Here is a 21781-nt window from a genome sequence, read left to right as displayed (position 1 = left end):
GACGTTGGTAAATTATTTTAATGTTGGTAAATTACCGTGACGTTGGTAAATTACTGTAATGTTGGTAAATTACCGTGATGTTGGTAAATTACTGTAATGTTGGTAAATTACTGTAATGTTGGTAAATTACTGTAATGTTGATAAATTACCGTGACGTTGGTAAATTACTGTAATGTTGGTAAATTACTGTAATGTTGGTAAATTACTGTAATGTTGATAAATTACCGTGACGTTGGTAAATGACTGTAATGTTGGTAAATTACTGGGACGTTGGTAAATTACTGTAATGTTGGTAAATTACTATAATGTTGGTAAATTACCGGGACGTTGGTAAATTACCGGGACGTTGGTAAATTACTGTAATGTTGGTAAATTACTGTAATGTTGGTAAATTACCAGGATGTTGGTAAATTACTGTAATGTTGGTAAATTACTGGGATGTTGGTAAATTACTGGGACTTTGACCAGCCCCCACACCCAGACAGACCTGTATGAGGCGTCCAGTACGTGGGTCCATGACTCGGATCTTCTTGTCCAGGCTGGTGGTAGCTAGAGAGCTGCCGTCATTGTTGAAGGACATGGAGAGAACCAGCTCAGTGTGAAGAGAAATAACACATACTGGGTTCCTCAGCACTGAGTCACACACTGACACATCCCAGACCATCACCTGTAGGGGAGAAAGAGAGAGAGACAGAGACAGAGAGAGAGAAAGAGGAAAGAGACAGAGAAAGGAGAGAAAGAGGAAAGAGACAGAGAGAGAGAAAGGAGAGTTTTGATAAACTCCCATATCAATTTGGTGAAATTCCACAGTGTGCCATCAGAGCAGCAAGATTTGTGACCTGTTGCCACGAGAAAAGGGCAACCAGTGAAGAACACACACCATTGTAAATACAACCCATATTTATGCTTATTTGTTTTATCTTGTGTCCTTTACCATTTGTACATTGTTAAAACACTGTATATATATAATATGACATTTGTAATGTCTTTATTGTTTTGAAACTTCTGTATGTGTAATGTCTACTGTTAATTGTTATTGTTTATTTCACTTTATATATTCACTTTATATATTATCTACCTCACTTACTTTGGCTATGTTAACACATGTTTCCCATACCAATAAAGACAGTGAGAGTGAGAGAGAAAGAGACATAGAGAGAGACAGAGAGGGGGGTGAAAGAGAGAGAGAGAGAGAGACAGAGAGAGAGAGAGAGAGAGAGAGAGAAAAAGGAGAGGAGAGAGGGAAAAGGAGAGAGAACAGACAGCGAGACAGTATGTGTGTGTTTGTCTTTTCAGGCAGTGTGTGTGTGTGTGTGTGTGTGTGTTTGTCTTTTCAGACAGTGTGTGTGTGTTTGTCTTTTCAGACAGTGTGTGTGTGTGTGTGTGTGTGTGTGTTTGTCTTTTCAGACAGTGTGTGTGTGTGAGTCTTTTCAGACAGTGTGTGTGTGTGTGTTTGTCTTTTCAGACAGTGTGTGTGTGTGTGTGTGTGTGTTTGTCTTTTCAGACAGTGTGTGTGTGTGTTTGTCTTTTCAGACAGTGTGTGTGTGTTTGTCTTTTCAGACAGTGTGTGTGTGTCTTTTCAGACAGTGTGTGTGTGTGTTTGTCTTTTCAGACAGTGTGTGTGTGTGTGTGTGTTTCTACCTTGTAGTCGTAGGCTGAGCTGACCAGTAGATCCCGAGCAGTAGGGTGCCATTCTATCAGGTTGACTCTGCGGCTGTGACCCTGAAGCACCTTCCTAGGGAGGGTCATGTTCTGATAGACACCATTGGCTGGGATGTCCCATAGCTTTACCTGTAACATACAGGGGTCACGCATGAACATAACGCATGTCAACACACACACACACACACAACGCATGTCAACACACACACACACACACACACACAACGCATGTCAACATACACACACACACAACACATTGTCAACACACACACACACAACGCATGTCAACACACACACACACACACACACAACGCATGTCAACACACACACACAACGCATGTCAACACACACACACACACACACACACACAACGCATGTCAACACACACACACACACACACACACACACAACTCATGTCAACACACACACACACACAACGCATGTCAACACACACACACACACACAACGCATGTCAACACACACACACACACACACAACGCATGTCAACATACACACACACACAACGCATGTCAACACACACACACACAACACATGTCAACACACACACACACACTAATTCATTTTGGTGGCCAAGACTAAAAGCCAATTTATTCTTGATTTAAAAATGGGGTCGGAGTCTCCACATAGAGGGTGTGACACAACTGCGGAGCCCCTGGAGGCCAAATCCAGCTCCGTACCGCATCGCCATAGCGCCTCCCAAATGTTGTAACAATGAGGAGGGCTCTGTATAGCTCCACATTGACATGACTGGTTGACGGTAGGTGGGGGCAGTACCTCGTTTATAAACACAAACTCACTTCCTTCAGGCTATTCTTGCCCCGACTTCTGCTGAGGCTATATCACCGTTAAATGATGCATGATGCAGATGTCGGATTGACCATGAACCCAGAATGCACTTCTCTCTCCTCCTCCAGAATGCACTTCTCTCTCCCTCCAGAATGCACTTCTCTCCTCCTCCAGAATGGACTTCTCTCTCTCTCCTCCAGAATGCACTTCTCTCTCTCCCCTCCAGAATGCACTTCTCTCTCTCTCCTCCAGAATGCACTTCTCTCCTCCAGAATGCACTTCTCTCTCCTCCTCCAGAATGCACTTCTCTCTCCCTCCAGAATGCACTTCTCTCCTCCTCCAGAATGCACTTCCCTCTCTCTCCTCCAGAATGCACTTCTCTCTCTCCCCTCCAGAATGCACTTCTTTCTCTCCTCCAGAATGCACTTCTCTCCTACTCCAGAATGCACTTCTCTCCCCTCCAGAATGCACTTCTCTCCCCTCCAGAATGCACTTCTCTCTCTCCCCTCCAGAATGCACTTCTCTCTCTCCCCTCCAGAATGCACTTCTCTCTCTCACCTCCAGAATGCACTTCTCTCTCTCACCTCCAGAATGCACTTCTCTCTCTCCCCTCCAGAATGCACTTCTCTCTCTCCCCTCCAGAATGCACTTCTCTCTCTCCCCTCCAGAATGCACTTCTCTCTCTCCCCTCCAGAATGCACTTCTCTCTCTCCCCTCCAGAATGCACTTCTCTCCTCCTCCAGAATGCACTTCTCTCCTCCTCCAGAATGCACTTCTCTCCTCCTCCAGAATTCACTTCTCTCCTCCTCCAGAATGCACTTCTCTCCTCCTCCAGAATTCACTTCTCTCCTCCTCCAGAATGCACTTCTCTCTCTCCCCTCCAGAATGCACTTCTCTCTCTCCCCTCCAGAATGCACTTATCTCTCCCCTCCAGAATGCACTTCTCTCCTCCTCCAGAATGCACTTCTCTCCTCCTCCAGAATGCACATCTCTCCTCCTCCAGAATGCACTTCTCTCTCCCCTCCAGAATGCACTTCTCTCTCTCCCCTCCAGAATGCACTTCTCTCTCTCCCCTCCAGAATGCACTTCTCTCTCTCCCCTCCAGAATGCACTTCTCTCCTCCTCCAGAATGCACTTCTCTCCTCCTCCAGAATGCACTTCTCTCCTCCTCCAGAATGCACTTCTCTCCTCCTCCAGAATGCACTTCTCTCTCCCTCCAGAATGCACTTCTCTCCTCCTCCAGAATGCACTTCTCTCTCCCTCCAGAATGCACTTCTCTCCTCCAGAATGCACTTCTCTCCTCCTCCAGAATGCACTTCTCTCTCCCTCCAGAATGCACTTCTCTCCTCCTCCAGAATGCACTTCTCTCCCCTCCAGAATGCACTTCTCTCGTCCTCCAGAATGCACTTCTCTCCTCCTCCAGAATGCACTTCTCTCTCCCTCCAGAATGCACTTCTCTCCTCCTCCAGAATGCACTTCTCTCCCCTCCAGAATGCACTTCTCTCTCTCCCCTCCAGAATGCACTTCTCTCTCCCTCCAGAATGCACTTCTCTCCTCCAGAATGCACTTCTCTCCTCCTCCAGAATGCACTTCTCTCTCCCTCCAGAATGCACTTCTCTCCTCCTCCAGAATGCACTTCTCTCCCCTCCAGAATGCACTTCTCTCGTCCTCCAGAATGCACTTCTCTCCTCCTCCAGAATGCACTTCTCTCTCCCTCCAGAATGCACTTCTCTCCTCCTCCAGAATGCACTTCTCTCCCCTCCAGAATGCACTTCTCTCTCCCTCCAGAATGCACTTCTCTCCTCCTCCAGAATGCACTTCTCTCCTCCTCCAGAATGCACTTCTCTCTCCCCTCCAGAATGCACTTCTCTCTCCCCTCCAGAATGCACTTCTCTCCTTCTCCAGAATGCACTTCTCTCCTCCTCCAGAATGCACTTCTCTCTCCCTCCAGAATGCACTTCTCTCTCCCTACAGAATGCACTTCTCTCCTCCTCCAGAATGCACTTCTCTCTCCCCTCCAGAATGCACTTCTCTCCTCCTCCAGAATGCACTTCTCTCCTCCTCCAGAATGCACTTCTCTCCTCCTCCAGAATGCACTTCTCTCTCCTCCAGAATGCACTTCTCTCTCCCTCCAGAATGCACTTCTCTCTCCCTCCAGAATGCACTTCTCTCTCCCTCCAGAATGCACTTCTCTCTCCCTACAGAATGCACTTCTCTCCTCCTCCAGAATGCACTTCTCTCTCCCCTCCAGAATGCACTTCTCTCCTCCTCCAGAATGCACTTCTCTCCTCCTCCAGAATGCACTTCTCTCCTCCTCCAGAATGCACTTCTCTCTCCTCCAGAATGCACCTCTCTCTCCCTCCAGAATGCACTTCTCTCTCCCTCCAGAATGCACTTCTCTCTCCCTCCAGAATGCACTTCTCTCTCCCTCCAGAATGCACTTCTCTTTCCCTCCAGAATGCACTTCTCTCTCCCTCCAGAATGCACTTCTCTCTCCTTCCAGAATGCACTTCTCTCCCCTCCAGAATGCACTTCACTCTCCCCTCCAGAATGCACTTCTCTCTCCCTCCAGAATGCACCTCTCTCCCTCCAGAATGCACTTCTCTCTCTCCCCTCCAGAATGCACTTCTCTCTCCCTCCAGAATGCACTTCACTCTCCCTCCAGAATGCACTTCACTCTCCCTCCAGAATGCACTTCTCTCTCCCTCCAGAATGCACTTCTCTCTCCCTCCAGAATGCACTTCTCTCCCCTCCAGAATGCACTTCTCTCTCTCCCCTCCAGAATGCACTTCTCTCTCTCCCCTCCAGAATGCACTTCTCTCTCTCACCTCCAGAATGCACTTCTCTCTCTCCCCTCCAGAATGCACTTCTCTCTCTCCCCTCCAGAATGCACTTCTCTCTCTCCCCTCCAGAATGCACTTCTCTCTCTCCCCTCCAGAATGCACTTCTCTCTCTCCCCTCCAGAATGCACTTCTCTCCTCCTCCAGAATGCACTTCTCTCCTCCTCCAGAATGCACTTCTCTCCTCCTCCAGAATTCACTTCTCTCCTCCTCCAGAATGCACTTCTCTCTCTCCCCTCCAGAATGCACTTCTCTCTCTCCCCTCCAGAATGCACTTATCTCTCCCCTCCAGAATGCACTTCTCTCCTCCTCCAGAATGCACTTCTCTCCTCCTCCAGAATGCACATCTCTCCTCCTCCAGAATGCACTTCTCTCTCCCCTCCAGAATGCACTTCTCTCTCTCCCCTCCAGAATGCACTTCTCTCTCTCCCCTCCAGAATGCACTTCTCTCCTCCTCCAGAATGCACTTCTCTCCTCCTCCAGAATGCACTTCTCTCCTCCTCCAGAATGCACTTCTCTCTCCCTCCAGAATGCACTTCTCTCCTCCTCCAGAATGCACTTCTCTCCTCCAGAATGCACTTCTCTCCTCCTCCAGAATGCACTTCTCTCTCCCTCCAGAATGCACTTCTCTCCTCCAGAATGCACTTCTCTCCTCCTCCAGAATGCACTTCTCTCTCCCTCCAGAATGCACTTCTCTCCTCCTCCAGAATGCACTTCTCTCCCCTCCAGAATGCACTTCTCTCCTCCTCCAGAATGCACTTCTCTCCTCCTCCAGAATGCACTTCTCTCTCCCTCCAGAATGCACTTCTCTCCTCCTCCAGAATGCACTTCTCTCCCCTCCAGAATGCACTTCTCTCTCCCTCCAGAATGCACTTCTCTCCTCCTCCAGAATGCACTTCTCTCCTCCTCCAGAATGCACTTCTCTCTCCCCTCCAGAATGCACTTCTCTCTCCCCTCCAGAATGCACTTCTCTCCTTCTCCAGAATGCACTTCTCTCCTCCTCCAGAATGCACTTCTCTCTCCCTCCAGAATGCACTTCTCTCTCCCTACAGAATGCACTTCTCTCCTCCTCCAGAATGCACTTCTCTCTCCCCTCCAGAATGCACTTCTCTCCTCCTCCAGAATGCACTTCTCTCCTCCTCCAGAATGCACTTCTCTCCTCCTCCAGAATGCACTTCTCTCCTCCTCCAGAATGCACTTCTCTCTCCTCCAGAATGCACTTCTCTCTCCCTCCAGAATGCACTTCTCTCTCCCTCCAGAATGCACTTCTCTCTCCCTACAGAATGCACTTCTCTCCTCCTCCAGAATGCACTTCTCTCTCCCCTCCAGAATGCACTTCTCTCCTCCTCCAGAATGCACTTCTCTCCTCCTCCAGAATGCACTTCTCTCCTCCTCCAGAATGCACTTCTCTCTCCTCCAGAATGCACTTCTCTCTCCCTCCAGAATGCACTTCTCTCTCCCTCCAGAATGCACTTCTCTCTCCCTCCAGAATGCACTTCTCTCTCCCTCCAGAATGCACTTCTCTCTCCCTCCAGAATGCACTTCTCTCTCCCTCCAGAATGCACTTCTCTCTCCTTCCAGAATGCACTTCTCTCCCCTCCAGAATGCACTTCACTCTCCCCTCCAGAATGCACTTCTCTCTCCCTCCAGAATGCACCTCTCTCCCTCCAGAATGCACTTCTCTCTCTCCCCTCCAGAATGCACTTCTCTCTCCCTCCAGAATGCACTTCACTCTCCCTCCAGAATGCACTTCACTCTCCCTCCAGAATGCACTTCTCTCTCCCTCCAGAATGCACTTCTCTTCCCCTCCAGAATGCACTTCTCTCTCTCCTCCAGAATGCACTTCTCTCTCCCTCCAGAATGCACTTCTCTCCCCACCAGAATGCACTTCTCCCCCACATTCATAACTTAATTGTGTGAATTTAAAAAAAAATGGTTTTGCCTTCTATTGTTTGTGCTAGAATAGTTACAAGGTTATATATCGAATACTGTTTTATTCAATAGAATAGGGTTCTATTGGTACCCTCTCATCTGTGTCTGTGTGAACTGAGAGAAGCCCCCGAAGCTTTGGGTTGGCAACTGATTTACAAAATGACTTGGTGATAAGACCACATTCCATTCCGTGAGTAATGTGTCTGTGTGTCCCTTAACCTTCATATGGACTCTGTACCGATACTCCACTGAATATAATGTAGCTATTGTTATTTTACTGATGCGCTTTATTTACTTGTTCCTTTTATTTTATTATTCATATTTTTTTGTTAATCTGCATTGTTGATTAAGGGCTTATAAGTAAGTATTTCACTGTGAGGTCTAACTACACCTGTTGTATTCAGCATTTCACTGTGAGGTCTACTACACCTGTTGTATTCAGCATTTCACTGTGAGGTCTAACTACACCTGTTGTATTCAGCATTTCACTGTGAGGTCTACTACACCTGTTGTATTCAGCATTTCACTGTGAGGTCTACTACACCTGTTGTAGTCAGCATTTCACTGTAAGGTCTACCTACACCTGTTGTATTCAGCATTTCACTGTGAGGTCTACTACACCTGTTGTATTCAGCATTTCACTGTAAGGTCTACTACATCTGTTGTATTCAGCATTTCACTGTAAGGTCTACTACACCTGTTGTATTCAGCATTTCACTGTGAGGTCTACTACACCTGTTGTATTCAGCATTTCACTGTGAGGTCTACTACACATGTTGTATTCAGCATTTCACTGTAAGGTCTACTACACCTGTTGTATTCAGCATTTCACTGTGAGGTCTACCTACACCTGTTGTATTCAGCATTTCACTGTGAGGTCCACTACACCTGTTGTATTCAGCATTTCACTGTAAGGTCTACTACACCTGTTGTATTCAGCATTTCACTGTGAGGTCTACTACACCTGTTGTATTCAGCATTTCACTGTAAGGTCTACTACACCTGTTGTATTCAGCATTTCACTGTAAGGTCTACTACACCTGTTGTATTCAGCATTTCACTGTGAGGTCTAACTACACCTGTTGTATTCAGCATTTCACTGTGAGGTCTACTACACCTGTTGTATTCAGCATTTCACTGTGAGGTCTACTACACCTGTTGTATTCAACATTTCACTGTAAGGTCTACTACACCTGTTGTATTCAGCATTTCACTGTAAGGTCTACTACACCTGTTGTATTCAGCATTTCACTGTGAGGTCTACTACACCTGTTGTATTCAGCATTTCACTGTGAGGTCTACTACACCTGTTGTATTCAGCATTTCACTGTAAGGTCTACTACACCTGTTGTATTCAGCATTTCACTGTGAGGTCTAACTACACCTGTTGTATTCAGCATTTCACTGTGAGGTCTACTACACCTGTTGTATTCAGCATTTCACTGTAAGGTCTACTACACCTGTTGTATTCAGCATTTCACTGTAAGGTCTACTACACCTGTTGTATTCAGCATTTCACTGTAAGGTCTACTACACCTGTTGTATTCAGCATTTCACTGTAAGGTCTACTACACCTGTTGTATTCAGCATTTCACTGTAAGGTCTACCTACACCTGTTGTATTCAGCATTTCACTGTGAGGTCTAACTACACCTGTTGTATTCAGCATTTCACTGTGAGGTCTAACTACACCTGTTGTATTCAGCATTTCACTGTAAGGTCTACTACACCTGTTGTATTCAGCATTTCACTGTAAGGTCTAACTACACCTGTTGTATTCAGCATTTCACTGTGAGGTCTAACTACACCTGTTGTATTCAGCATTTCACTGTAAGGTCTACTACACCTGTTGTATTCAGCATTTCACTGTAAGGTCTAACTACACCTGTTGTATTCAGCATTTCACTGTGAGGTCTAACTACACCTGTTGTATTCAGCATTTCACTGTGAGGTCTACTACACCTGTTGTAGTCATCATTTCACTGTGAGGTCTACTACACCTGTTGTATTCAGCATTTCACTGTGAGGTCTACTACACCTGTTGTATTCAGCATTTCACTGTAATGTCTACTACACCTGTTGTATTCAGCATTTCACTGTGAGGTCTACTACACCTGTTGTATTCAGCATTTCACTGTGAGGTCTACTACACCTGTTGTATTCAGCATTTCACTAAGGTCTAACTACACCTGTTGTATTCAGCATTTCACTGTAATGTTTTTATTTGTTAGCTTTATGTAGACACAGTTGGTCAACGGCAATATATAAGTTACTTCTTAGGTTTTGTATCATTTTCATTTAGATTATTTAATTTGTATACTATTTTGGTTAAACTACATGATAGTGATAGTAAGATAAGAAGACATTATCGTAAATTAAATAAAACTGTTTCACGAAAATGTGCAAATGAAAACCGTAACTGGTACGCAGATCGGTAGAAATGGTAAGATAAATTGGCATTCAACATGAGAAAGGTTGCCGACTCCTCGTGTAGCCGATGGGCAGCAACTTCAGGAGAGAATGACAGCAGAAGCGGGAGGAGAATAGTTGGGTCAGGTTAAGTTTTTTTTTCTCTCTTCTGGTTATCTAGATCTCTGGCGCCCTCTTGAGGCATTTGTTTTATTTTATTCAATCGTAAGCTTAAAGCATCAGACAAGCTCAGTACATGTCATTGATATTATTAACCAATAGGGTGTGTCTATATATGGAAAAATACACATTTAAAAATGTCCAGCAATTGATTGGTCGAAAGAACAGACGACTTTCGGGTTGACCAAGATTTTTCTGTTGTCGGGGACAACCCAACAACACACACACACACACAAAACGCATGTCAACATACACAAACACATACACACACACACACACACACAACGTATGTCAACATACACACACACACAACGCACGTCAACACACACAACAAATGTCAACACACACAACGAATGTCAACATACACACACACGCCAACATACACACACACGCCAACATACACACACACACACACAACGCACGCCAACACACACACACAACGCACGTCAACACACACACACAACGCACGTCAACACACACACAAACACGACACATGTCAACACACACACACAACACATGTCAACACACACACAGACTCACGGCCTCAATTCAGCACTGGAAATAAAGACTACTGTGCATCTATATCTGTGTATAGTGTGTACTAATGACTACTGCGGTTGTATTTCTGTGTAAAGTGTGTATTAATGACTACTGCGGTTGTATATCTGTGTATAGTGTGTACTAACAACTACCGTGCATGTATATCTGTGTATAGTGTGTACTAATGACTACTGCGGTTGTATATCTGTGTATAGTGTGTACTAATGACTACTGCGGTTGTATATCTGTGTAAAGTGTGTACTAATGACTACTGTGCATCTATATCTGTATATAGTGTGTACTAATGACTACTGCAGTTGTATATCTGTGTATAGTGTGTACTAATGAGTACTGTGCGTGTATATCAGTGTATAGTGTGTACTAATGAGTACTGTGCATGTATATCTGTATATAGTGTGTACTAATGACTACTGCGGTTGTATATCTGTATATAGTGTGTACTAATGAGTACTGTGTGTGTATATCTGTTTATAGTGTGTACTAATGACTACTGTGCATCTATATCTGTGTATAGTGTGTACTAATGACTACTGTGGTTGTATATCTGTGTATAGTGTGTACTAATGAGTACTATGCGTGTATATCAGTGTATAGTGTGTACTAATGAGCACTGTGCATGTATATCTGTATATAGTGGGGACTAATGACTACTGCGGTTGTATATCTGTGTATAGTGTGTACTAACGACTACCGTGGCTGTATATCAGTGTATAGTGTTTACTAATGGCTACTATGCATCTATATCAGTGTATAGTGTGTACTAATGACTACTATGCATCTGTATCAGTGTATAGTGTGTACTAATGACTACTATGCATCTATATCAGTGTATAGTGTGTACTAATGACTACTATGCATCTATATCAGTGTATAGTGTGTACTAATGACTACTTTGCATCTATATCAGTGTATAGTGTGTACTAATGACTACTATGCATCTGTATCAGTGTATAGTGTGTACTAATGACTACTATGATTGTATATCTGTGTATAGTGTGTACTAATGACTACTATGCATCTATATCAGTGTATAGTGTGTACTAATGACTACTATGATTGTATATCTGTGTATAGTGTGTACTAATGACTACTATGCATCTATATCTGTGTATAGTGTGTACTAATGACTACTATGTGTGCATATCTGTAGTACTGACGGTGCAGTCTTCAGAGCAGGAGGCGATGCAGTGGTCATCAAAGGGGTTCCACTTGACATCCAACACCCTGGCACTGTGACCACACACCCTGGGGTGTTGGGGGTCTACTTTACCAGTCTGGAGAGAACCAAGAGGAGGTAAGGGAGAATAAGAAAGAAGAGGAGGAAGAGGGGAGATACAAATAATGGCTTAAAAAGAGATCGTGAACGTACAACATGATGTATAATGCATTCACTAGGCTTGTCAAGCAATAATTTAACATACACACGACCCAATCAGACCAGTAAAAATCATCTGACAGCAGGAAGAGGAAGTGGTGTAACTAGGAAATTACGTAAACATGAATGAAGTGAGGTCACCCAGTAACTTGGGAGAGGCTATACCAAAGATGATGGATATACAGACAAGATGTATGTCTCTCTGCCCCTAACAATGGAATGGGAGTTGTTGTCCACAACGCGGTACGGCGGGCTGTCCGGCTTAAACCTATCCTTTCTTTGGATTGGTGGATACATCTCATTATTGTAATCCTTTTTTAAATATTTGATTAGGGTTGTTGAGGGAAGTAGCTAGCTAGTGTAGCTAATATCAGGTCAATAAGGAAAGGGAAGTAGCTAGCTAGTGTAGCTAATATCAGGACAATAAGGAAAGGGAAGTAGCTAGCTGGTGGAGCTAATATCAGGGCAATAAGGAAAGGGAAGTAGCTAGCTAGTGTAGCTAATATCAGCCCAGTAAGGTTGGAAGTAGCTAGCTAGTGTAGCTAATATCAGGGCAATAAGGAAAGGGAAGTAGCTAGCTAGTGTAGCTAATGTCAGGGCAATAAGGAAAGGGAAGTAGCTAGCTAGTGTAGCTAATGTCAGGGCAATAAGGAAAGGGAAGTAGCTAGCTAGTGTAGCTAATATCAGGTCAATAAGGAAAGGGAAGTAGCTAGCTAGTGTAGCTAATATCAGGGCAATAAGGAAAGGGAAGTAGCTAGCTGGTGGAGCTAATATCAGGGCAATAAGGAAAGGGAAGTAGCTAGCTAATGTAGCTAATATCAGGTCAATAAGGAAAGGGAAGTAGCTAGCTAGTGTAGCTAATATCAGCCCAGTAAGGTTGGAAGTAGCTAGCTAGTGTAGCTAATATCAGGGCAATAAGGAAAGGGAAGTAGCTAGCTAGTGTAGCTAATGTCAGGGCAATAAGGAAAGGGAAGTAGCTAGCTAGTGTAGCAAATATCAGGGCAATAAGGAAAGGGAAGTAGCTAGCTAGTGTAGCTAATGTCAGGGCAAAAAGGAAAGGGAAGTAGCTAGCTAGTGTAGCTAATGTCAGGGCAATAAGGAAAGGGAAGTAGCTAGCTAGTGTAGCTAATGTCAGGGCAAAAAGGAAAGGGAAGTAGCTAGCTGGTGGAGCTAATATCAGGGCAATAAGGAAAGGGAAGTAGCTAGCTAGTGTAGTTAATATCAGGTCAGGGTGACAGGCTTTTGTAGTCAATCTCCCGACTTCAGCAGACAAGTTTTACAAATTCTTGAAGAAGTTTCTAGCCACAACCATAAACTAACTGGCTGGGTAGGACTCCTTATGTCCTGGCTGGGAGAGGCTATACGGACTGGCTGGGCAAATAACTGGCGGTAGCGTAGCCTAGTGGTTAGCGTAGCCTAGTGGAAAGCTTGCAAGATCAAATCCCAGAGCTGACAAGGTAAAAATCTGTTATTCTGCCTCTGAACAAGGTAGTTAAACTCATTGTTCCTAGGCTGTCATTGTAAATAAGAATTTGTTCTTAACTGGACTTGCCTCGTTAAATAAATAAGGATGAACCAAATCTGTTTTGCCAATCCCCTCTCAACTCTCGCTGTGATCTAACATGCATCATCGTCTCTCTCCGGTAACGTACGTGATGGATGGAGAGGACCAAGAAAGCACCGCCCCCGGAGCATTCCGTTACTATGGCGACGAAGCGCGGGTTAACGGAGCAGTAGTGGTTGTCGTGGACGCTGTGTGTGATCGGGATTCCGTGGTAACCGTGCTCTTTGGTGGAGGCCTTACCGTAGACGTGACGGAACTTAGAACTACGGTACGGAGGGCACCATGACATCTAAGAAGAGGAGGAAGATTACAATGTTAATGATGATGATGGTGATGGTTATATGTGAACAGGTGGATACACACAAGTGGTTCAGCTTGTGGGTGTCACTCGGATGCACTGCTATTGAGAGGTCCAGTTGGACAACACAGTGGGGTGAGTGAGTGAGTGAGTGAGTGAGTGAGAGAGAGAGAGAGAGAGAGTGTGTGTGAGTGAGAGAGAGAGAGAGTGTGTGAGTGTGTGTGTGTGAGTGAGTGAGTGAGTGAGACAGAGTGTGAGTGAGTGAGTGAGAGAGAGTGTGAGTGAGGTTACTCATGTTTTTCCTGTCCATATCATCTTCCTATAATAAGACTAAGAATAGACTAACCTTTCTATCGTCCTATTGACTTCTCTCATACATAATGCATAGTTTTCCTCCTGGTTTACTGTGTGTTCTTAGTGAATCTGTAATCCGTAACACCCTCTCCCGTTGCCTGACTGGGACAACAAACAATGGCACACACAACCTTTGACGTTTGAACTTTAGGGAGGACAATGGAGTCGATAGTGTAATAAGTAATGGAAGACAACACAAAGCAACATACCAACAACTAGTATTACCTCTAAGCAGGAATGGAAATTAAGCTAGCCGGCCAGCTGGCTAGTACTTTTCAGACTGGGCCAGTAGAAAATATGCCGGGCTAGTAGAAAATATGCCAGACTAGCTCTGTGGCTAATTATGTCTTTTCAAGTACCGCATCGCACAGAGTTTGGACCTAATGTTTCCTGGGCTAGTACTAATCACAGTCTATTAGCCCGCCTGGCCAGTGCCATCAATCATCATCAATTAGCCTGGCTGGCCAGTGGCATCAATCATCATCAATTAGCCCAGCTGGCCAGTGGCATCAATCATCATCAATTAGCCTGGCTGGCCAGTGGCATCAATCATAATCAATTAGCCCAGCTGGCCAGTGGCATCAATCATCATCAATTAGCCTGGCTGGCCAGAGGCATCAATCATAATCAATTAGCCCAGCTGGCCAGTGGCATCAATCATCATCAATTAGCCTGGCTGGCCAGAGGCATCAATCATCATCAATTAGCCTGGCTGGCCAGAGGCATCAATCATCATCAATTAGCCTGGCTGGCCAGTGGCATCAATCATCATCAATTAGCCTGGCTGGCCAGTGGCATCAATCATCATCAATTAGCCTGGCTGGCCAGTGCCTAAGACTGTGTTAGTCCACTGAGCTAAATAAAGCCTAGAGGGATCTGAGGCAAGATAAGAGTGTTGGGGTCACCAGTAGTGATTTGGGTTTTGACCCCTCACCTCAATAGCTCAAATGCACAGCAGGTTACTCACAAAACCACAAAACATTGTTATATACACAATGTCTTTACAAAGTATTCACACCTTTTTACCATTTCCACATGTTGTTGTTGTTGTTGTTACAGCCTGAATTTAAAATGGATAACATTATTATTTTTCCCTCACTGGCCTACACGCAATACCACATGATGTCAAAGTCGAATTATGTTTTTTTTTTAAATTTTTATATTTACAAATGTATGAAAAATTAAAAGCTGAAATGTGTTGTGTCAATAAGTATTCAACTCCCTTTGTTATGGCAAGCCTACATTTTTATTTATTTAACTAAATAAATTCGTTAGTAAAAACGTGCTTCATTAAAAAGAAAAATAAGTCCCATTATAAGTTGCCTCACTCTGTGTTCAATAATAATGTTTGACATGATTTTTGAATGACTACCTCATCTCTGTACCCCCACACATATAATTAATTATCTGTAAGGTCCCTCAGTCAAGCAGTGCATTTCAAACACAGATTCAACCTCAAAGACCAGGGAGGTTTTCCGATGACTCGCAAAGAAGGGCCCCTATTGGTAGATGGGTAAAATATAAAATAAAAGGCAGACATTGAATATCCCTTTGAACACGGTGAAGTTATTAATTATACTTTGGATGGTGTATCAATACACCCAGTCACTACAAAGATACAGGCGTCCTTCCTAACTTAGTTGCCGGAATGGAAGGAAACCGCTCAGGGATTTGAACATGAGGCCAATGATGACTTTAAAACAGTTACAGGGTTTAATGGCTGTGACAGGAGAAAACTGAGGATGGATAAAAAACATTGTAGTTATTCCACAATACTAATCTAAATTGACAGAGTGAATACAAATATTCCAAAACATGCATCCTGTTTGCAACAAGGCACTAAAGTAAAACTGCCCAAAAAATGTGACAAAGCAATTAACTTTTTTGTCCTGGATACAAAGTGTTATGTTTGGGGAAATTCCAATACAACACATTACAGAGTACCACTCTTCATATTTTTAAGTATAGTGGTGGCTGCATCATGTTATGAGTATACTTGTAATCGTTAAGGACTGGGGAGTTTTTCAGGATAAAATAATTAATGGAATGGAGCTAAGCACAGGCAAAAATCCTAGAGGAAAACCTGGTTCAGTCTGCTTTCCAACAGACACTGGGAGATGAATTCACCTTTCAGCAGGTCAATAACCTAAAACACAAAGCCAAATATACACTGGAGTTGCTTACCAAGACAGTGAATATTCCTGAGCGGCAAATTTTACTTAAATCTGCCTGAAATCCTAATCGCAAGACCTGAAAATGTCTGTCTAGTAATGATCAACAACCAATTTGACAGAGCTTGAATAATTTTGAAAAGAGTAATGGGAATACATTGTACAACCCAGGTGTAGAAAGCTCATTAGAGACTTACCCAGAAAGACTCACAGCTCTTAGAGACTTACCCAGAAAGACTCACAGCTCTTAGAGACTTACCCAGAACGACTCACAGCTCTTAGAGACTTACTTATGTAAATTACATTTCTGTATTTCATGTTCAATAAATTTGCAAAAATGTCTAAAAAACATGTGTTTCCACTTTGTCATTATGGAGTATTGTTGTGTGTAGATCGGTGAGACATTTCTTTTATTTAATCCATTTTGAATTTAGGCTGTAACACAAAATGTGGAATAATTCAAGGGGTATGAATACTTTCTGTAGGCACAGTATATACAGTACCGTAGCACCCAATATGGCCTAGAATTGTAACAATATAATAATATACGCCAATTTATCTAAAGCGACATACATTTCTTACGTATGGGTGATACCGGGAATCAAACCCACTCTCTTGGAGTTGCAATGCTTTACCATGAGCTACGGAAGACCACGCGTCAACATAGCCTGACTACGGAGGAACCGCGCGTCAACATAGCCTGACTACGGAGGAAACGCGCGTCAACATAGCCTGACCACGGAGGAATCGCGCGTCAACATAGCCTGACTACGGAGGAAACGCGCGTCAACATAGCCTGACTACGGAGGAAACGCGCGTCAACATAGCCTGACTACGGAGGAAACGCGCGTCAACATAGCCTGACTACGGAGGAAACGCGCGTCAACATAGCCTGACTAGTATCAATAAGGGGTCATCTGTTCGCTTTTCTGTTCAAACATGAGACCGTAGTATACACTTTGAAAAACATCAACAAGTGTTCAAAATGAGTTTAAGAAGCCATCGCCATAACCATGTCTGCTGCTTGGTCTTACCTTTGAAACGGTCCTACACCCAGAGCCTCCGATACAATAATCACCTTACAGCATCTCAGACTAACGGACGCGCGCTCTCTCTCTCTCTCTCTCTGTGTGTGTGTGTGTTTTCTGGCTGAGCACTGGGCGTGGAGTGTCTTAAGTCATTGGGTCGGCAGGGCGGAGGTTTTGTATCGCGGCGGTCATGCATAAATAACACCGCAGGCTACAATACAGGCACATCACTTCACAGGACGTTGTTTGATACATATGATTTAATTTCATAACAATAGTCAAGTCACACTACTATTAAAAACAGCATAACAAACTCACTCATTCTACCTAAAGCTAGCTAGTGCATTCACAAATTATTCATACCCCTTGACTTACACCACATGTTGTTGTTACAGCCTAATTTAAATTTGATTACATTTATTTCTCACCCATCTACACACAATACCCCATAATGACGAAGTGAAAACATGTTTTTTTAGACATTTTTGTACATTTATTGAACATGAAATACAGAAATGTCTAATTTACATAAATATTCACACCACAGTCAATACATGTTAGAATCACCTTTAGCAGAGAATACAGCTGTGGGTCTTTCTGGGTTGCACAATATTTGCACATTACTTTTCAGAAAATTCTTCCAAGGTCTGTTGTTGATCATCGCTAACAACCATATAAGTCCAGTATTGTCCCATCGCTGCAACTCCCCTACCGACTCGGGAGACGGCAAAGATCGAGAGCCATGTGACCTCTGAAACACGACCCTGCCAAGCCTCACTGCTTCTTGACACACTGCTCGCTTAACCTGGAAGACAGCAGCACCAACGTATCAGGGGAAACACTGTCCAGCTGGTGACCGAGGTCAGCTTGCAGGCGCCGGGGCCCACCACAAGGAGTCGCTTGAGCACGAAATTTGGCCTTTTGTTTTAGGTTATTGTCCTGCTGAAAGGTGAATTTGTCTTCCAGTGTCTTGTGGAAACCAGGTTTTCCTCTAGGATTTTGCCTGTGCTTAGCTCTATTCCGTTTCTTTTCATCCTAAAAAACATATTGCAGATGACAAGCATACCCATGACAGGATGCAGCCACCATCATGCTTGAAAATTATGAAAAGTGGTACCCAGTGATGTGTTGGATTTGCCCCAAACATAATGCTTTTATTGAGGACATAAAAGTTCATTCTTTGCCACATTTTTTGCAGTTTTACTTTACTGCCTTGTTGCAAACAGGATGCATGTTTTGGAATATTTCATATTCTGTACAGACTTCCTTCTTTTCGTTCTGTCATTTAGGTTAGTATTGTGGAGTAACTACAATGTTGTTGATCCATCCTCAGTGTTCTCCAATCACAGCCATTAAACTCTGTGACTGTTTCATTGGCCTCATGTTCAAATCCCTGAGTGGTTTCCTTCCTTTCCACCAAATGAGTTAGGAAGGACACCTGTATCTTTGTAGTGACTGGGTGTATTGATACACCATCCACAGTATAATGAATAACGTCACCATGCTCAAAGGGATATTCAATGTCTGCCTATCTACCAATAGGGGCCCTTCTTCGCGAGGCTGTGGAAAACCTCCCTGGTCTTTGTGGTTGAATCTGTGTTTGAAATTAACTGCTCAACTGAGGGACCTTTACAGATAATTGTATGTGTGGGGTACAGAGATGAGGTAGTCATTTAACAAATCATGTTAAACACTATTATTGGTCCATGCAACTTGTAGCTTTTAAAGCACATTTTTACTCCTGAACTTATTTAGTATTGTCCTAACAAAGGGGTTGAATACTTATTGACTGAAGACATTTCAGCTTTTCAATTTTAAAAACATTTAAAAAAATATAATTCTACTTTGGCATTATCGGGTAATGTGTGCAGGCCAGGGACACAACATCTCCATTTAATCCATTTTAAATTCAGGCTGTAACAACAACAACATGTCAAGGGGTGTGAATACTTTCTGAAGGCTCTGTATCTGGTAAAGTGGTGTCCCATATATGTAGGTCTATCTGGAGTCTGGAACGCCGTGTCTGGAATCTGGAACACCTATCTGGAGTCTGAAACACCTATCTGGAGTCTGAAACACCTATCTGGAGTCTGAAACACCTATCTGGAGTCTGAAACACCTATCTGGAGTCTGGAACACTGTGTCTGGAGTCTGGAACACTGTGTCTGGAGTCTGGAACACCTATCTGGAGTCTGGAACACCTATCTGGAGTCTGGAACACCTATCTGGAGTCTGGAACACCTATTTGGAGTCTGGAACACCTATCTGGAGTCTGGAACACCTATCTGGAGTCTGGAACACCTATCTGGAGTCTGGAACACCTATCTGGAGTCTGGAACACCTATCTGGAGTCTGGAACACCTATCTGGAGTCTGGAACACCTATCTGGAGTCTGGAACACCTATCTGGAGTCTGGAACACCTATCTGGAGTCTGGAACACCTATCTGGAGTCTGGAACACACAATCTGGAGTCTGGAACACCTATCTGGAGTCTGAAACACCTATCTGGAGTCTGAAACACCAACACCGTGTCTGTTGCCATTGTTTCCCTATTGACATGATGGACAGAGAACACAAGGCTATATTGTCATTCATTTTATTGTAATTACATTCAAACTTCTGCAGTTCTATTAAAAACATACATTTACCTTATAAATATAAAAACGTCTGTCCACAGTACAAGTCAGCTGGATTTGAGGACATGTGAAATATGAGAAGACGGATGGATCTGAATGATCTCTCCCTATCACAGACTGACCAGGCAAAAAGCTATGACGTCACTTGTTAAATCAACTTCAAAATCAGTATAGATGGAGCGGAGGAGATTAAAGATTTAAAAAAAATGTAAGCCTTGAGATAATTGAGACATGGATTGTGTATGTGCCATTCAAAGGTTAAATCGGTAAGGCAAAATGTTTAAGTGCCTTTGAACGGGGGTACGGTAGTAGGTGCCAGGCGGACCGGTTTGTGTCAAGAACTTCCAACGCTGCTGGGTTTTTCACGCTCTACAGTTTCCCGTGTGTATCCAGAATGGTCCACCACCCCAAAGGACATCCAGCCAACTTGACACAACCGTGGGAAGCATTGGAGTCAACGTGGGCCAGCATCCCTGTGGAACGCTTTCGACACCTTGTAGAGTCCATGCCCCGACCAATTGAGGCTGTTCTGAGGGCAAAAGGGGGAGGTGCAACTCCATATTAGGAAGGTGTTCTGTTCTTAATGTTTAGAACACTCGGAATTCAGCGAATTGAAGCTGTTCTGAGGAGAAAAGGGGGAGGTGCAACTCCATATTAGGAAGGTGTTCTTAATGTTTAGAACACTCAGAATTCAGCGAATTGAAGCTGTTCTGAGGAGAAAAGGGGGAGGTGCAACTCCATATTAGGAAGGTGTTCTTAATGTTTAGAACACTCAGAATTCAGCGAATTGAGGCTGTTCTGAGGAGAAAAGGGGGAGGTGCAACTCCATATTAGGAAGGTGTTCTTAATGTTTAGAACACTCAGAATTCAGCGAATTGAAGCTGTTCTGAGGAGAAAAGGGGGAGGTGCAACTCCATATTAGGAAGGTGTTCTTAATGTTTAGAACACTCAGAATTCAGCGAATTGAAGCTGTTCTGAGGGCAAAAGGGGGGGGGGGGGGGGGGATAAAACATATACGTTTTGAGAAGACTGTCCAGTTTCCTGTCAGACAGGATAGAAGTGGTGAAACAGTATATGGTATTTGGACGCAAACTTCCTGTCTAACAAACTCCACCGTAATCGTCCATCATGAGAGATCCATCAGTACAGAGAGCGGTGTGGAAGCAGTCCTCCATCAACACTGGATCTGAGGAGATCCGACTGCTGGTTGCGATTTGATTGGTGGGTTTAGGCGGAGGAGGACCCATCCACTTCTAGAGCATCGGAGATCAAGATGGAGATCTGAGAAAACGATGGTCTCTCTTCTGCTCTCTAGAGGGGAGAGAGCGAGAGAGAGAGCGAGAGAGAGAGGGACGGGGAGAGAGAGCGAGCGAGAGGAGAGAAGGGGGAGAGAGCAAGAGAGAGGGGAGGGGGAGAGAGAGAGTTACAAAAGTTACAATTCAGTCAATTGAAATAAATAAATTAGGTCCTAATCTATGGATTTCACATGACTGGGAATACAGATATTCAACTGTTCATCACAGATACCTAAATAAAAGGTAGGGGTGTGGATCAGAAATCAAGTCTGTATCTGATGTGATCAGAAACCCAGTCAGTATCTGGTGTGGATCAGAAACCCAGTCTGTATCTGATGTGATCATCATTTGCCTCATGCATGACACATCTCCTTCACATAGAGTTGATCAGGCTGTTTGATTGTGGCCCGTGGAATGTTGTCCCACTCCTCTTCCATGGATGTGTGAAGTTGCTGGATATTGGCAGGAACTGGAACAAGCTGTTGTACACATCAATCCAGAGCATCCCAAACATGCTCAACGGGTGACATGTCTGGTGAGGATGCGGGCCAGATCGTTGCGACATGGGCCTGTGCATTATCCTGCTGAAACATGAGGGGATGGAGGTGGATGAATGGCACAACAATGAGCCTCAGGATCTCATCGCGGTTTCTCTGTGCATTCAAATTG

At 44.1% G+C, this 21781-nt stretch overlaps 3 protein-coding genes across 4 annotated transcripts in view; 1 reads left to right on the top strand and 2 right to left on the bottom strand.

The window, feature by feature from the left end:
• LOC139417064 (coronin-2A-like) overlaps nucleotides 1–13618 on the bottom strand; it is a 22921-nt gene extending 9303 nt beyond the window's left edge. The window contains exons 1-4 of the mRNA XM_071166312.1: nucleotides 13418–13618; nucleotides 11548–11664; nucleotides 1642–1791; nucleotides 488–667 (exon numbers count right to left, since the gene is read on the bottom strand). Coding sequence (XP_071022413.1) covers nucleotides 488–667; nucleotides 1642–1791; nucleotides 11548–11664; nucleotides 13418–13618 — 648 coding nt within the window. The remainder of the gene's footprint in view (nucleotides 1–487; nucleotides 668–1641; nucleotides 1792–11547; nucleotides 11665–13417) is intronic.
• Nucleotides 1–21781, top strand: part of LOC139415792 (galactose-specific lectin nattectin-like) — a 1187935-nt gene that overhangs the window by 145581 nt on the left and 1020573 nt on the right. The gene's annotated exons all lie outside the window — the stretch shown is intronic.
• The window catches only part of LOC139415786 (tyrosine-protein kinase Tec-like), a 42119-nt gene continuing 40101 nt past the window's right edge, over nucleotides 19764–21781 (bottom strand). Inside the window, exon 19 of the mRNA XM_071163874.1 lies at nucleotides 19764–21128. Within this exon, the coding sequence (XP_071019975.1) occupies nucleotides 21045–21128 (84 nt within the window). The 3' untranslated portion in view covers nucleotides 19764–21044. The remainder of the gene's footprint in view (nucleotides 21129–21781) is intronic.

This window comes from Oncorhynchus clarkii, chromosome 9, assembly GCF_045791955.1.
Source record: "Oncorhynchus clarkii lewisi isolate Uvic-CL-2024 chromosome 9, UVic_Ocla_1.0, whole genome shotgun sequence".
Taxonomy (NCBI): domain Eukaryota; kingdom Metazoa; phylum Chordata; class Actinopteri; order Salmoniformes; family Salmonidae; genus Oncorhynchus; species Oncorhynchus clarkii.
The sequence above is the reverse complement of the archived record's forward strand: the minus strand, read 5'-3'. Positions and strand labels throughout refer to the sequence as shown.